This window comes from Paralichthys olivaceus, chromosome 13 (genome assembly GCF_024713975.1).
Source record: "Paralichthys olivaceus isolate ysfri-2021 chromosome 13, ASM2471397v2, whole genome shotgun sequence".
Lineage (NCBI taxonomy): Eukaryota > Metazoa > Chordata > Actinopteri > Pleuronectiformes > Paralichthyidae > Paralichthys > Paralichthys olivaceus.
Window position 1 is genome coordinate 14,186,428 of NC_091105.1, and position 16,928 is coordinate 14,203,355.

General features: G+C 38.7%; 1 protein-coding gene across 13 annotated transcripts in view; it reads right to left on the reverse strand.

The window, feature by feature from the left end:
- Positions 1 to 16,928, reverse strand: part of LOC109632156 (focal adhesion kinase 1-like) — a 61,425-nt gene that overhangs the window by 12,942 nt on the left and 31,555 nt on the right. For 7 of the 13 annotated variants that reach the window (XM_069536676.1, XM_069536674.1, XM_069536673.1 and 4 more), the window contains 9 exons: positions 15,659 to 15,756; positions 14,856 to 14,940; positions 14,631 to 14,731; positions 13,623 to 13,738; positions 13,089 to 13,189; positions 12,846 to 12,935; positions 12,521 to 12,725; positions 4,831 to 4,942; positions 2,685 to 3,542 (listed from right to left, as the gene is read on the reverse strand). In XM_069536676.1, coding sequence (XP_069392777.1) covers positions 2,685 to 3,542; positions 4,831 to 4,942; positions 12,521 to 12,725; positions 12,846 to 12,935; positions 13,089 to 13,189; positions 13,623 to 13,738; positions 14,631 to 14,731; positions 14,856 to 14,940; positions 15,659 to 15,756 — 1,766 coding nt within the window. Of the gene's footprint in view, positions 1 to 2,684; positions 3,543 to 4,830; positions 4,943 to 6,145; positions 6,287 to 8,153; positions 8,293 to 12,520; positions 12,726 to 12,845; positions 12,936 to 13,088; positions 13,190 to 13,622; positions 13,739 to 14,630; positions 14,732 to 14,855; positions 14,941 to 15,658; positions 15,757 to 16,928 lie in introns of those variants that run through there. The other 6 variants (XM_069536681.1, XM_069536679.1, XM_069536680.1 and 3 more) reach the window with 3 other exon arrangements.

Genomic DNA, 16,928 nt, shown 5'->3' on the forward strand with positions numbered 1-16,928 from the left:
ACAGCAAAGAAAGACAGGGAGGGATGACAAGGAAAGAAAAAAAGGGGAAGGACAAAGAGAAGCAGACAACACAAAGAAACTCAAGACGAGACAAAAGGGAGCTGCAACACTTTCAGACAGAGTCAGACCAACTTAGGGCATGTTTGTGGACATGCTCGCACATGGAAGGACACAGTGTTCTTACACAAGAGGAAAATTATATCCTAAAAAAGTTTCAATCTGCTCCAGATTCACAGCCCTGTCACAGTCACTCCATGTCTAGAGAGTTTTCCCTGGGAATACCCAGTTTAAAGATAGTAAGATAAACACAGGGATGGCAGACAGACAGACGGGAGGTTGATCAGACGGCACTGACAGACCAGGAATACACAGACACTTCTTCGACTACTACTTTCTATCTGGAGACGTATGGATGAATATTTATAAAACAGGAGTAATGACCAAATATTTCAGCCGTGTCAGTTTCATCCCATTGAAGAACTTCAGCTCATCACTTAGAGCAGCAGCGTTCTACCGCGTTTAACCACAGATGATCCAATACACACTATCTGCTGGCAAAAATAAAATTATACACATAAGCTACCAGATGAAATGGTGGGGGTCACCTTTTGGAGAGTCAGAAATGTGTTGAAAGTAAATGTGTAAAATTTACTGGAACAGGGTTTCTACAGGTATTAAGACATTTTAAAACCTTTTCAAGACGATAATGAATAAATACAAGAAACTCTCATAGAATTTAAGATTATGACCAAGATGTTTGTAACTCAGTTCGTAATTCAGATTATTACATTTTAGACCTATTTAGACTTTTGAAGGCCCTGCAGAAACCCTGTATAATCTGGCTCCATCTAATAAGACCTATGTCTATGTGTTGCCAGAGAAGACTGTTAAATATGTCATCACCTCGAGCATTTAACTGATTGTATAAATCTACTCTAAATTTCAGGGCAGCCCACGCAGTCATTGGAATCCTTGTTAAAATGAATCTGTTGTTGTGAGGCACATACCCGTTACTAGCACGTCGCCCAATGGCATAACTCAATGAAGAATTTTAGGAATGTTGAGTAGCGAGATGTAATTAAAATTTTCTTTTTGCCTCATGGATCTCTAGGGTAAGATTCATCGACTCCTCCACAGAGACACATCAATCACCACTACAAGGGTCACAGTGCTGCACAAACATACATCAGCAGCTCTGGAACTGAGACAACACGCCGTGGGATGGATTTTTTCAGGATTTTAACTTTCAGCCATCCTTCAGTTGTTTTATACAACTTAATTTAACTTTTGTCAAGTTTCAGTCTCTCATTTCTCACTAGTAATTGCAACTGGATTTCTAATTTTTACAAGAAACCTCTCAGGGTAGGGTTCTGCTAGAGTTACGAGGGCAGACTGAACTTTCACCCTAAAACCGAGTCACCTACAAATTCAAGCATGTGTTGTACTCATCACGTGCAGCACCCAACAGCTGGGTCAAGGTGAGAGAGAGCACACCCCTTATAAACACGCTCACGTAGAGAATATTGATAGAAACAAAAGCTTCCAGCATTCTTATGAGCTTCATGTGTGTTTAAAATTAACGTGGCAGAATTCAGTACAAAATGCAGATCTCTAGTATCATAGAGGTTTAAAGTCTTTCCTCTTGGACACAAATGGGACCAGGAGCTGGCGAGTTGCTGCATTAAAGCCTAAGTTCTGGACTTTGGGTTCCACCTGGTGTAAAAAAAGATGTTAACATCCATTTTGAGCCCTCTCCTTGCCATCAAAACACCAGTGATGTTTATCTGACCACTCAAGGTTTTGTTGTCAATATTGTGCCTGTAATTTGTGCTTATCCATGAAATACTGCATCTAGGCTCCAAGTGTGTGAGGTGAGTCAGACTTGTAGCCCGGTGGAATTAGGGTTTTGCACAGGCATCCGGCACAGGCTAGAAATAGGCTAAAATAATCTGAGGACACATCAACACAATGCCTGACATAGACAAACACGAATATATGTAACCACATTCATTCACAGCTGAGGACATTCTGACAGCACGTCCTTCACATTGTAAAGCACATGCCACCAGGCTAAGCACAAACATGCTGACTGCACAGTCACTGGCATTGACATCACTGCACTCAGTTCTAATCGATGATTCAAAGCCTGAAGTGAGTTTAGTCAGAGGTGGTGACGATTGAAGTTGTACGTCAAAAAATCTTGCAACATTTTGGTTGTGGATTTTTTTGGGCAGGACGTTTGTTTTTCTATTAAACTGGCTTATAACATTTCACTGTGCCTATTTAAACTTTAACATTAGCTGTCATTGATACAATAAAAAAAACAGTCAACTTTAAAATATATTTTTGTTTAAAAATCTTTTCTGGTGATGGCCTTTCCTGAGAGACATGAGTACAAAAGTAAAATATTTAAGCTTAGGTGGCTGTTATCATTTCCTCCGAATTGAAAACTTTAACACTATCAAAATCATGTAAGAAATGGATCTACATCCAGAAGCCTCAATAGATGAAATTTATTTTTGTGCCCTTATCTATGAATCTGTAATTTTCTTTTTAAATCCCCCTGGACATTTTTTAGAAGGTCCACTACCAAGAATGTTGCAACTTTCTTTGATGCGGACACAAACAGGTTTGTTTTAGTTATTAACAACAGACATTGTGCAGAGTAGCCGTACACCACCTGCCTTCAGAGGTATGGACATGGGTCTTTCAGAGCAGGGGATGGAAAATGGCATGTGGGCAGTTAGAGCAGGACTTCTACTGGGTGGATGAAGGTTAGTGGAGGGTAGAGTACAGGGAGTGAGGGGAGCAGCAGAGACAAGTGGGGGCCTCCCACATGACTGCACCACATGGTGTTGGGCCTGGGGTTCAGAGTCAGGTTGGAGTGTGGTTCTGGGATTAGTTTGGCAGCCGTGGTGAAAGCTGGATGACAGCAGGGTTTTAAGATTAGAGTTTGACTTGGGCTGGTTGTTTTCGAGGTTGAGGGGACAAACATCTGACATCCTGTGGGGCAGAGAGTTAATGTTAGGACTGGAGAGGGAGAGGAGCGGAGAGAAGTTCCTGGGATGGGAGTGGGAGAAGTTTGACACTGGCTGAGACGAACAGAGCAGGTGGCTGTTAGAAGAGGGATTTATCTTGCGGGGGCAGCTGCCGTTGGACATGCTGTCTGAATTTGCACAAGGTGGAGAACAGTGGTTTGTTTGAAACTGTAGCAATGAGCTGGGACAAGCTTTGGATTCGAGATTCATTCTAGTGTGGTGTGGAGAGAAAGAGCGATTGTAGTGAGTGGTGTTTTGAAGAGGAGCTGGCATAAACTGTGGATTAGGAGAAGAGGAAAAGTGATGAGGAAATTGCAAAGAGGAGGGGTAGAGTGGAGGGGCGGGTGAGTGAGAGGAGGCGCAGGTAGATGAAGGATCAGGGTTTCCATGGTAAAGGGAAAACTGGGAGGCAAAGTGCTGGTTTTGATGGCAATGGTGGTGAGAAGAAGGAGCAGAAAGACAATCCAGACTGAAGGTCGGCTGCAGGGAGGGACGACGGCTGGGCTGCGTACAGAAAGACAAAAGTAGAGGAGGGGGAATGGAAATAAAAAAGTATCATAGAGGTAAGAGTTGACAGGTGAGAGAGACAGGGAGGGACAGACACAAATGTGCACGACTATAACCAAAGCCATACAGACTGAGCCTCTGAAGAGAATAAAATGAAAATAAATGTAAATGAGCCTGAAAAACATTTAAATTTTTACTTATCGTCAAATGAATTAAAACATAGTGGAAACAAAGTTTAGTTTGGGGCAACTGCATCAATGATATCTTAAAAAAAACAAATCTCTTAATATCAAAAACTACTGTTCAGCACATATGGCTTTAGTTGAAACCAAAAGAAACAGGTAACAGATGCGAACAGCAGGGGTGTTGGGGGGCAGTGAGTGGGGGTGAAGCAGCCAGCAGCTGGGGCAACAAGCTGTGAGGTGTGGGATGGTACTAGTGGAGGAGGAAGGGGTGGGGGTGGGTCTTAGTAAAAGAAGAATTAAAAAATTAACGTCATATTTGTAAAAGGTGATTATTCAAGATGGCCACCTTGTTGAGATCTTTTGAGGGAGCAAATTATAAACATGTCTTGTTCTTGATGTTTGATCATTTAAAAACTGTAAAATAAACCACAAAGCGTCACATTTGTCTTGACCAAAAATATTCACTCGTCACATTTTTATTTCTCCAGAGTCTCGTCTTTATGTTTGGAGACTTCACAGCAAGCCAGAGGGCATGTCAATAAAGCTTCTAACACACGAAGGACACAAAACTGAGAAAAACAAAAAGAATACACATTTCTCAGGGAGAATAGGTGCCATATAGGTACAAGAAGAAAAATAAGATTAATGAGATTTCGGCAATCAGAGCCATTGCCGTTATTGATGCTCTGTAATCAAAAAAGTGATTTATGCTGCAAAATGAATCCGTTATGCCCTGCTCACTGTGTCCTCTACTGGTGTACCTGCTCCTGTTGTTGTCTCCTGCTGCGTTCTGTGTTATGTGAAAGGCAAACTTCGGAAAATGTCCGAACACAGTTCATGTCTAAAAATGGCTATGATGAGAAAAACTCACTCGAATGATGACTTCAACATTAACTAAGGATGTCACCAGAATCCTGCAGAATCAATAATGTACATGATGGCCACTTAAAATCAAAGTGTAATGCAGCAAACTCCATATGAAACCATATCTGAGGATCAAAAACTCAAGAGTGCGAGACACAGACTTTTTTATTCCTGCACACATAGAAAACAAACACAAATGGACACAGAGATACAAACTTGTGTGATGTATGTTTTACCTTTGGTGGTGCTTCATCAGGCCCCCCCGAGTCCCAAGACACAGTGACTTGTCTCCTCATCTCCATCCTGTTCCTCTCCTTCTGCTGGAGCTTCTCCTCCTCTAGTATAGTGCTGCAAATCAACGTAAAAGAGGCTGTGAGACAAACATGGTGCTGCTACAGTATGTTTGGTTTTTGTTCTGCTGAATGTTCGATTCTTTTACCCCAACACTGGAGACAGGCAAAGCGAAGGCTTGCATTATAATAAATAAACAGTTGTCTCCAGTTCAAATGCAACAATGAAGACATGACATTAAACACTGTGGGCTGTTATTATTACGCACCAAGCTGTGGTACACCACCTACTGCTGTAATGTGAATAAGCACTGAGATTAGCCAGCTGTATGAGAATGTCTATAATATTCGATGATATTAGAACATCTGTGAAATGTTCTACAGTGTGACTACTATCTCTTCACAAAAAAGAAAGACACAGAAGACCACTTGTTTTATAACATACTGTAAGACATTATAATACCACTTCCATGTTGCCCTGTTCACACATTCAAACATAACATACACCTGACCTGGAAAATAGGATGTACACACTAGAGTGCAACTCTTTATCTTGGCTGAACCAGCCAGAGAGAAAACTAACCAAGTCCGAACCTGAGCCTGATGTAGATAGACATGTTGGGGTCTTCAATAATAAAAATGTGTTTTTCTATCTGCTGTTGTAGAGATACAATTTACCAACACTGTTCTGAGTTTCATAACAGACAAACTGATGCATTCACTCGTACACAAAGTCACAACACAAAAAACAAATTCCATTTTGTTATGAAATGTCTTATTGCTCAGTCGCTTACCACCACAACAGTCCATCTCTAAAAGCCCATAATTCCCACCAGTGTTCAGATACAGTGAATTCTGCCAGCTACAGTAATAAAAACAATTCAACAGCTGTGTCAGCAGCTTTGGCTTCAGATCCTTCAAGATCTTCATTTTGAATCTCTCTTCTTTGCAGTGGTGCTGAGATGGTCACTGTTGCGTCAAGACATTTAGTTTAATTTCAACATTTAAATCTTGAAAACAACTTAACTGGTCAAAGTAAACTAAGATTTTACTCATCGTTGTAAATTGACAGTAACTACTGACATCATCTTTCTGCTGAGTCAGATAAAACTATGACAGGAACCACATCAGTAAATCTTTGGGTGATATTGCTTAAGAAATTAGTAAATTAAACTAAATCACTTGCAAACTAAGCATTTTTAGGACTAACGTAGCCAAAAATACTTAACCGAATTTACCAACTAAAATTACTCACACTGACCTGTTCCCTGAGGAAAACAGCTGCTAAACCAAAACAGAACTTCCAGAGAAGAGAGCTGCTGCTTAAGAGCCGACGCTTCCACAAAAGACTTGAGAAGTCACACTCACCCACACACATGCACACACACACAGCTCTCCTTTCCTCAACAAGGGTAAAAGCTATTTCTAGTAACATCATTATCCTCCTGTTCTGTTGTCCCCTGCCGTGTGTGTGTGTGTGTGTGTGTGTCCATGCACCTGTCCTGGTCAATCTCTCGTCAGGTTTTGGTCCTTTTCTATCACAACACAGAAATTTGATCGGTAATATTTTTACACTGAAATAACCTGTAACAGCTGATCCAACCAACTGAACTCAACTGCAATGACGAGTGACAAATTGTATTGTTTTTACTTATTACTGTTGATTTAATGTTTGTATATACATTAAACAGATGCCCACTTGGCATATCTTTTTAAATGTATGAGTTTGGCTGCTTTAGTTTAGGTTTTGTATTTTTTAAATAAATATTAATCTTCAGCTGTTTATACAAATCTGGGAATAATATGTTAATGTGTTAATAGTAATACACAGTAAACTGTCTAATGAACTGGACAATGAAACTGGACCCAATCCATAATATTTTAATAATTTAATAAACCAGCAGTGAAAGAGTAAAATAAAATTAAAAAATCACAATAACATCCTATATTATATACAAATCATAATAATCCTATATATTCAATTTGAAGCTTAAATTATTATGTTAGAAACACAATATTTAACATTTTTGCTTTTTGCTTTCCCTATGCCTTGATCAGGCCTGAGAAAAAAATCCTTTAAATGCGTTTTTCATTTCTTCTATATGTTCTTTGATCTAAGTCATACTTATTCTGTGAATTAAACATAAACACAATAGCAGCAATAAATCTTACAATGGTTTGAGCCTGTGTGTAAAAGCCCTGGCCTTGTTTTAAAAAGCAATTACAAACTGGTCCAAATGTTATCAGTCATTGATGAATCTGCAACCCTTGCCTCACAGATTAACAGTAAATGACATCATGTGTATAAATGTATGTGTGATGATGATGATGATAACATCAGCACCTAGCAACATTAACACTGAATGTCTCATCCACCCACCTACACAACGCCACCACCTGGAATAACACGGCCTGTTGAGTTTATTGACTCAGTCTGAGGCTGACTGCTCAATCTTGGGCTTCTCAGCTACACCCTGCCTCACTGTCACGTACTCCTCACCTGTTAGCTGCCTGCTACAACCGCTACTGACGACCGCTGAGCAGAGAAATGAGATGGAAATTAGCTGCTCGCTTCTCTCACCCCTTCTCCGTGCATTTAAAATAAGGATTCATCAGCTTACATGAATTCAATCATTCAGATTTTTGCATGTTAAACTGTAGCACGCAATCTACCTCTCGACTGATACAAACAATTCAAGCATAACAGAAGCCTGCTTTAAATAAGACTGAAACTCGCGCAATTGAGCATCCACCCTGCTGAAGTGCTCTTGTGCAAGACATTGACTTGTTAATCATTAATTCTTGTTAAAAGAGAAATTATTCCTTCTTTGTTTTAACAACTTACTACTGCAGCAAGAAAACATTATTTCTCCATCAAAATCCATCAAACCCTTATATTACAACTTTTCGTCATTATTGGTGATGGCAATGTATCGCTTAGCAACCAGTACTATTAACAATGAGAGAAACCATTAACTGTTTCAATGTACATATGGGTATGTGAATGTTATTTTAAGACAGAATTGATTAAAAACAAGAACCTGCTCTTTAAGTAGGACATGCATGCCTCTTTAGAGGCTAGGCGAGCAATCAACTGTGAGTTATGTTTCAGATACATATGACATGGCTCCTGAAAAACAGCTTTAGCACTAACACTGTAGCACATCCACACAAACAAACAAACAAACAAACAAACAAGCCATTCATTTCTATTAGAGGCTGATTAAGTTTAGAAAATGCCTAATGAGACAGAACTGACCATACTTTACCTTAAAAAACGGCCTGTCCGAGAGCACCGCAGTATTTCCACTCGTATCCTCTTAGCCGCTAGAATGCTGATGATGGGCCAGCAGCACTCAGCACTAATGCTCTACGTGAATAACTGGGTCTCAGCAACACTCAGCACAGATAAAACTTACTTCTCCTGGCAGGACGATGCAATTATTTACTCCGCTAACTACAGTACATCACCACACAGACTTCACTACGAGGATAATAAGATCTGAGGAATGGGAGCCTTGGTCAGCGAGCTTTGACCATGGAAGTACAGAGCTTAACTAGTTCTGCTCGTCTTTTTCCTTCCTTCTTACATTCTCTCTCTCTCTGTTGGAAAGCTGTAGCTCCTGGCAGCTGCCCACTGTGTAAACACACACACACACACACACACACACACACACACACACACACACACACACACACACACACACACACACACACACACACACACACACACACACACACACACACACACACACACGTTGGTCTGCCGTCAAGGAAAACTGCATTAGTAGCTGAGAGCTGCATATTTGGCAGGAGGGACCTATAATTGATATTATGATATATAAGCCAGCCAGACCCAAAGTACACCAAACTGCAGAACCTTATATGGAATGAGTTTCTCCTATTAATAACCAGTGACCACAGTGGACATGGTCAATATTGACTTGGTTTCCAAGACACTGGATGGGGCACACGAGGGGTTCCTCGCTATTTCTTAATGCCAAGGTTTCATAGTCAATTAGAATAGAATAAATGTCAGCTTAGCACCCAAAAGCAGTTCCCATGTGCTTTTCCACACTGGGTTTTCAGCCCGTTAAAACATACAACTGCAAACATACTGTACATGTGTCAGATGAGCAGACCTCCGTGATTTGGAGGCCCGTAACTCATCCACCAACCAACAAAAGAAAGAAAGTGAGATGCAGGACACAGGGGAAAAGGTGAAAGAGTTCAGGAAGAGAGGATTTAAAAGACAAGGGATTGGAGTAGAAGAGAGTTAGCAGTAGAGGAGAAGAATTAGTGGGAGAGAGAGAGGAAAGCTGACATCGAGAAAATTGGAGAGGAATCGTGGTGGAATTTAAGGTGTGAGTCATGCTGGTTTTAAGTGAACTCGTAAAGCCACGGGAGTTAAATATGCACTTTTTATTTTCCCGTTTCTGTGTGCATGAGAGAGAGAACAAGGCGGAGAGAGAATGTGCATGTTGAAGGAAACAATGATGGCATCTTGCTGTGCTCATGAAATCTGCATTTTTCTACTGGTGTATTCAAGCTTGTGCAGAAAACTGCTTCAAGCTTTAGCTCTAATGATGTTAACTAATATCTAGTTTCTCCTGGTTTAGAATGATAAGCACTACACTGCATGAAAACATTCATTTCAAGTCTTCATGATATCCTATTAGTTAATATATATACATAACACATAATCTTTTGAGGTTGATGCACTTTTCATAAACAGTATACTGCCAAACTTTTATAATCCAACCATCCATCTTCCAGGGCTATGGGACAAATTGGATTTGACTGACTGCTCCTCTCTCCTGTTACTCCATTAGGTGTGCACATAATGACTTCTTGTTACTTGGCCATTTGTGACATCATAAATTCCCACTATAGTTCCTCCCAGTTTCAACCTGACCAGGTCTAATAAGCAGGCGTAATAAAAATATATGTGCAAATGACCATTTAAACCAACAATTCAAATGAAACCTATTTGCATGTAAATGTTAAGGAGGAGAGGACGTTAGTATTAAAGGGGAGATATAACATCTTTAGTTTAATGTATTGCTTTGATGGGGTAGTGATGCAACTTCTATTAGTGCTAGTGAAAGCTGCCTTGTTCTATCAATCTGGCATTTCTAGTGTAAAAACAACAAAACAGGTATCTGGAAGACCACAGTAATCTTGTCTAAATAAAGAGCAAACAAAGCCACTACATGTGTATTATTAAGCTTCAGTAATGGCTAATTTCAGGTACAGATACTGATTTTATCTAATGTACAACTCATGTAAAACCTTTGTCACGATTCAGTGTAATCAGCCGTTGACTAGTTGTACTTTTACAGCAGCAGTCTTAAACTCCTACTTCTCATCACCGCCACTCCTGCTATTATAATCTATTTTACCATCATAGACGATGAGGAAACATCACTTTTCAAAGACTACAGGTCTGTGCATGCCTGCATGATTAAGAATTGTTGTATCATGGTGGCTGAGGAAAGCTCTACCCCTCCTGTGCACCTTCTTATCCTGTACTATCCTGTATAATAAGAAAGAAAAATGTCAGTGGGGCTCATTATAAAAAGAAATATCGTCCACTCTTGTTTCACTATCTTCGAGACATTTAAGCATTACCTACCCATTTTAGCTTAGCTGGTAGTAAAACAGGGGATCCTAGATTAAATCTAACACTTAATCTCAGTTCTAACAGGAATTCAGATTCTGTGACTCAAAGCAGAGTGAATGGTGTTATCAAGCATCATCATGCAGGAACAAATCTTACACAGCTACATTTTGTTCGTTGGTGTTCCTCTTTTTGTGCATGTGTGTTGTGGAAAATTATGATCAGGGTGCTGGTTATGTCATTCTGGCAGAAAGGATCCTATGATTAGCATTAATTATAATCACATACTGTATGCCTTTCACTGGCAACACATAAATCACAAGTCAGTTTTATGGAGTCAATGACTTTCTTTCCTTGCTTTTCATTCTTCCCCTCCAAACAGATGAATGACACCATGCGCCACTGTTGATTAAAATGAAAATATTTCATTCAGTAGTTCTTAAACTTTAAATACTTGGTTTATTGTCTTGTCTAGTTTCATTACATGACTTATGAATAGGTTGGTTTCTTCTTGTTAAAGGAAATATCATAATGACGCATTATTCTGGGAATTACTCAGCAGGTTTACCAACAGCGCTGTCTAACTCCTACTTATCTGACAAAAACATGCCCGGGATCCTTCATAGATAAGGTGTCTGCAAATCTGTCTCCAGGCAAATCTGGTAACAAGATAGTGATGCATGATTTAAGGAGGCAAGGCGTGTTTCATTTAATCCATCTCTGTCATCATCCAATTTGTGTTACTATACCAACATTAACACCATTAGACCAAACTGGATGTACAGAGCATTTTTTTAAAGGTTCACCGTGTAGAATTTAGTGACATCTAGTGGTGAAGTTGCAAGTTGCAGCTGAACACCCCTCACCTCACCCTCTTCTTCCAAACATGAAAGAGAACCTGTGGTAGCCTTCAGCTGTCCTAAAAACTCAAAAAGTTTTAGTTTGTCCAGTCTGGGCTACTGTAAAAATCATGGTGGCCTCCATAGATCGGGCCGCGTCGCAATGTAAATATAAAGTATTTAAATATTTCTTTTAAATGCTAGTGTGCTAGGGTTTAGCCAAATAAACAAAAAGATGTTATTGTTCGTCTAGTTATAGACTATACTCTATATGACGCTGTTGCAGGGAAGGAATGGGCAAAATAAAAACTTCTGGTAACTGTTGCCAAAATCAAAAAAAGCTACAGAATGTTTGAGGATATCAATAAAATTTGTCAAACATCAGTAATATATATATATATATATATATATATATATATATTGTTTATTATTCAATCATTCATTATATATTCTAATCACACAGGAAATTATTTCCCCACTACATCCATGTGTCAAAAGTAAAACAAGTAGCAAATAAAAAAGGGGATTAAATTCGAGCAGATGAAGCACCTTTCTGCTACCACACTGAAATGGTCCACCGTGTCCTCTCCAATGAAAATAAGGCGGTATGTAAAAGTGACCTCAGCTGGAAGAAATAACTGCCTTTTTTGCTTATCCGCCTGTAAGAGACTGAAATATCATCTGCTTCTGTTTAACCCGTCTTTAACGGTTCACTCTGGTCTGTTGTTAAACCAGCAAACACACACAAAGGGACAGCACATTTCTTGAATTTAAAAAGGTGTAACATCTGCTGTTGCCCTCTCTTCTCTACCTATGTCACTTTATACAGACTGACAGTGACACCTGCTGTTAGAGAGCTGCTAGAAATTGTTTCAAATCGAGTCAAATCTCCAATCTCACATTTACACCAATAAAAAACTCAAAGTCAATTTCTTTACTTCTGACTACATAATGCATTTACTGCAAAATCGAGAAAGTGATTTATTGAGAGGCTGTCTAGGTAAAGACATTCATTTTAAAATGTTCAGTTTATGAGTAAATGTAATTAACCTAATGTAGTAAATGGACAAAGTGGATCTTTTCTTCCACAAGTCAAATTGTTCTTTGTGCTACTTTTACTCGATGTATTCGTACCAAAGCCAAGACGTGAAAAAAGAGACAAACACATATTTAGTACCTGAGTTGTGTTTTGAGTTCAGTGAAGCGCGGCCTCTTGCTCGGATCATAAGACCAGCACTTTGTCATCAAGCTGTACAGAGTAGGAGGGCACTGAGGGGGCATCGCCAGCCGCTCGCCATTCTCTATCCTGCCAATGACGTCGTTGTTCTTCACACCCTGGAAAGGCTTTATGCCGTACATTAGAATCTCCCACATACAGACGCCTACAGAAAGACAGAAAAACATCGAAGGTGAAACAGGTTATTAAGTGCAAACATATTGTTACAGCACAAAACTGATACAGACAGGAAGAAAGAGCGAAAGCGACGAGGGCTTTAACTCACCAAACATCCAGACGTCGCTGGCTGTGGTAAATCGTCTGAAGTTAATAGATTCTGGAGCCATCCATTTAATGGGCAGTTTACCTTTAGATGCTAAAAAACAGGATTCAAAAGAACTTTGTTAGACTGATCAGTTCAGATCATACGATTCCCACAAATATAAACGTCTTTTTCTTAGAAATGTTGTGAGGGAAAACATTATGTGAAGTGTGCTTGTATGTGTGTCTATGGAGATATGACAGTTACCTTTGTAATAAGAGCTATCTTCCATGTATCGTGACAGACCAAAGTCTCCAAGCTTCACACAGTCGACTGTAGACACCAACACGTTCCGTGCTGCAATGTCCCTAAAGACGACAGAGCCAGAGTTAGAGGAAGTTGCACACAATTTTTTTTCTATTCATCTGATTGACCGGGCACTTAATTATTATCTCTTGTTACATCTCTCATGTTGGAGAAACAGCACAATCCCTAATTTAGCCTTTCTGTTCAGTTAGCATGTTTATCAATTTTATGGGCATTACAAATACATAGTAATGTAAAGTTTTTAGCAGTATATAAATTGTAAAGCTTCCATCAATTAGTGGCAACACCTGCCTTGGGTTATTTGCTATAAAATCAGAATTTCAACTCCTTTATTTCTTTATAAGATCTACATAATGATATGATGCTCTGGGCTTTAACTAAAAACTGAAAACTACAATTTGCCCTAATGCTTGTATTTGTAACAACAATTTTATAATGTATAAACATTCTGGTGTTCTGTGGTTTCTTATATACCTGTGTACAAAGCGTTTGCTCTCCAGATAGGCCAGCGCTGTGCTGAGCTGGTGGGAATACAGGATGAGAGTGGCCAGGTCTAAACTGTACTTCCTCACCTGGAGAAATGAGCGCAACTATAGAGAACACGGAGAGAGAGAAACAAAATGTTAGGACTCTCTTTGTTCAAGACAAATAACGAGACTGGAGAGATAAAGCATGAAACAAAGAAGTCATGAATAGAGACTTAATGAGTGAGACAAAGAGAAACAGAGGGAGAAATTGAGATAGAGCGGTAGGAGAGAGAGATGAACACAGTGTGAAAACAACAGCCAATTAATCAGTTCAATAAACAAACAGCTGCAAAGAAAAAGAAACATCTGAGGAGAAATGAGAGGGAAAATGATCTTCTGGTTTAACTTGAGTAATCTCCTGCCCACTGTACTGCTCCCTACAGTGTAGTTGTATATTTGACTGTAAATGAATACAATTGCTAGTTTTGCCGATCAATTCTCAACAAACTATGAACAACTGGATTTGGGCAGTTTATCTCCTTGCAGATCCTCTCAAGCTCTGTCAGTTTGTACATGTGTGCTGCACCATGAGTTGAGATTTGACTTAAAAATGCAAACATAAATACAAAATAAACAAAATACAAATGTTTTCCCAAACCAATTTAATGGCAATGTATTATTAAGTGAGGACCTTGACAACAGCGACACAATTTTTAATTGATACCTAAATATCAAAATGTAGATTTTTGTCTTCACAGATTCAGAGAAAAATGTAAGGGAAAATCTAAGATGAGCCACTGTTTATGTACCATAGACAATCTGACTCATTTAAAAAGCTAAAAAGTTCAATTGCAGATCATATTAAATTAATATTTAATTTAATCCAGTAAATAATTTACCCAAAATACCAAATTATTTAACAATTATTGAATAAAAACTAGCTCTATGTTTCATGGAAGCCTACAGACAATAAAATACAATAAGATACTTCTATGAAATTATATTAGTCTCCTACCTCTCCGAGTGTACAGAGCTCCATGATGATCCAGACTGGATTTTCTGTGATGACTCCCATCAGCTTCACAATGTTAGGATGATCAAACTGACGCATGGTCACTGCAGGGAGGAGTTAAGGTCAGTTCACAACTTCTTTACTAGAGGAGCTATTCTGCAAACTGGTGCTGAGGATGAGTAACTAGTTGCAGGCAATGTGACAAATGCATCCACATAAGGAACTTACGTGCTTCTTGAAGAAACTTTTCCCTGACGCTGTCTGACGTTGAGTTCTTACAGGTCTTCACTGCCACAGAAAGAGCCGGGTTCTCCTGCAAAACATATATACCAAAGAAAACATAATCAGTGACAGAAACATCTATATTCAGCATATTCACCATCTGCTTATAGCTCAATAGAAAATAAGAAACTCAAAATTTAAGATCTAATGTGGCCAAAGACCCTTGACCTTTAAATAGTGGCCTATTAAAATATACTATAAGATAATAACATTAGAACATTGCTTTTGTTCACCTATAGAAATCAAAAGTTGTAAATATACAATGGATATTGAGTGGTGGGCCCATCCTTTTATTTTCCTTTGTTATAACTATATATGCAGTTAGTGTGATTAGAATTACATTTTGGATTAGACTTTATAAAGAGAGTGTGTGAGAGAGAAAAACATTTTTGTATCTACAGATCTATTTTGCATGTGAGTGAATGGAATAATACTACTAAATTTACAAGGGTTTGCATTTTTGCCACCACTCATCTCCTTAGATGTTAAAACCATCAATAGTAGGCTATAAAGTTTGATTTATTTATTAGATTATTTAAATTTAAACAAATAGCTTCACTTATCAAAAGCTATTTTACTGCCTTCAACAGCATTGTGTTGACACAATAATAATCTCATGATGTGCAAATGCACACCGAGTCTCAAATCAGAACTTGTAACACGTGATTTTAGTGCAAAAAGAATGTCAGTGGTGGCCGAAAGTATGAAAACAGAGCATGAGACAAAGAACATGAGACTACTGTACATACCGGGCTGATGTAGACTCCTTGGTGGACGTCTCCAAACTGACCTTCACCTATGCAACGTCCCAACTCAATACGATCCCGCTGAATCTCATAGTCCCGTGCTAGATAGACAATGAAAACGAACATGAATGCACACAGATACAGACGCACAATGAGAACAAACAGAGAACACCTTCATATTAAACACACGTGTTCACTTTTCAGTCAGGCCTTGCATTTACCAAACTTATCAGAGAGATTCACACCGTGCAGGTTTGTTCTATTCTGAAACTAATTGTGGGAATTATCAAAATTTGAAATTCTTCTTGCAACAAATTTATTTAATTGGAACCTGACAACACAGTGAAGAATAAAGTTCTTAATTCCATGTGTATGTGAAAATTTTGTATAATTTTGTATCTACCTACAAACTACCTACATTTTTTGGGATTAATAATAATAATCCACCTCTCGACTCTGATAATCTTGGTTTTACATCAATCAGCATGGCTCAGTGTCAACAGCATGCAACATCATCAAACCACAGCCAGACATGCCATGTAACACAGACAAACAACAGCCAGTAACACCAAATGTATATATGAACATAAATGTCAATAGTAATTAAAATGTAATATGGATAAAGTCAGGTTGATTGTATAAGAGTGAAAGAAAACTGGAGAAAATTATGAAATTTCACAGGCCGAAATGGGACAGATTTCACATTTTTGATTTGTCCAAAAGTAATTTGTATGTGTTACTATACTAAGTCAATTTTGATCTGAAATCTTGATATCTCACTTCTGTGAGATATTGGCTGTTGAGAGGCTGGTGGTTTGCTCTGCCTGTGGGGTACGACACTGTTGACCTGACTTTGTCCATGTAATCAACATATGAATAAACCATACATGTCAGTTCCCATCTCTTTTATAATGATCACTGTTGTAAAATGTCCAGCACATGTGTAAATTTAGAGGCAGTGATGTCAGGCATTAAGATCACTGGAACTAAATGTGGAAATGGTCGGAAACATACAGTGACAAAAATGTACAGTAGGCTGAGATTAAAGCTTAGCTTCTAAATGTCGCCTGTGTTACGTGATGTTTAAAAAGTCACTACAGTTAAACTATCATTATAGAAAGGAGTTTGTTAGTGGTTTGTCTAGTGTATGTATGTATGTATGTATGTATGTTTATATTTCAACCCTTTAGTCTCACTGCAATTTTTTAAATAGAAAAATGCACTGAGTAAACTGGTAAATATTAAAACAAACAAACAAAATTAAATATTAAAA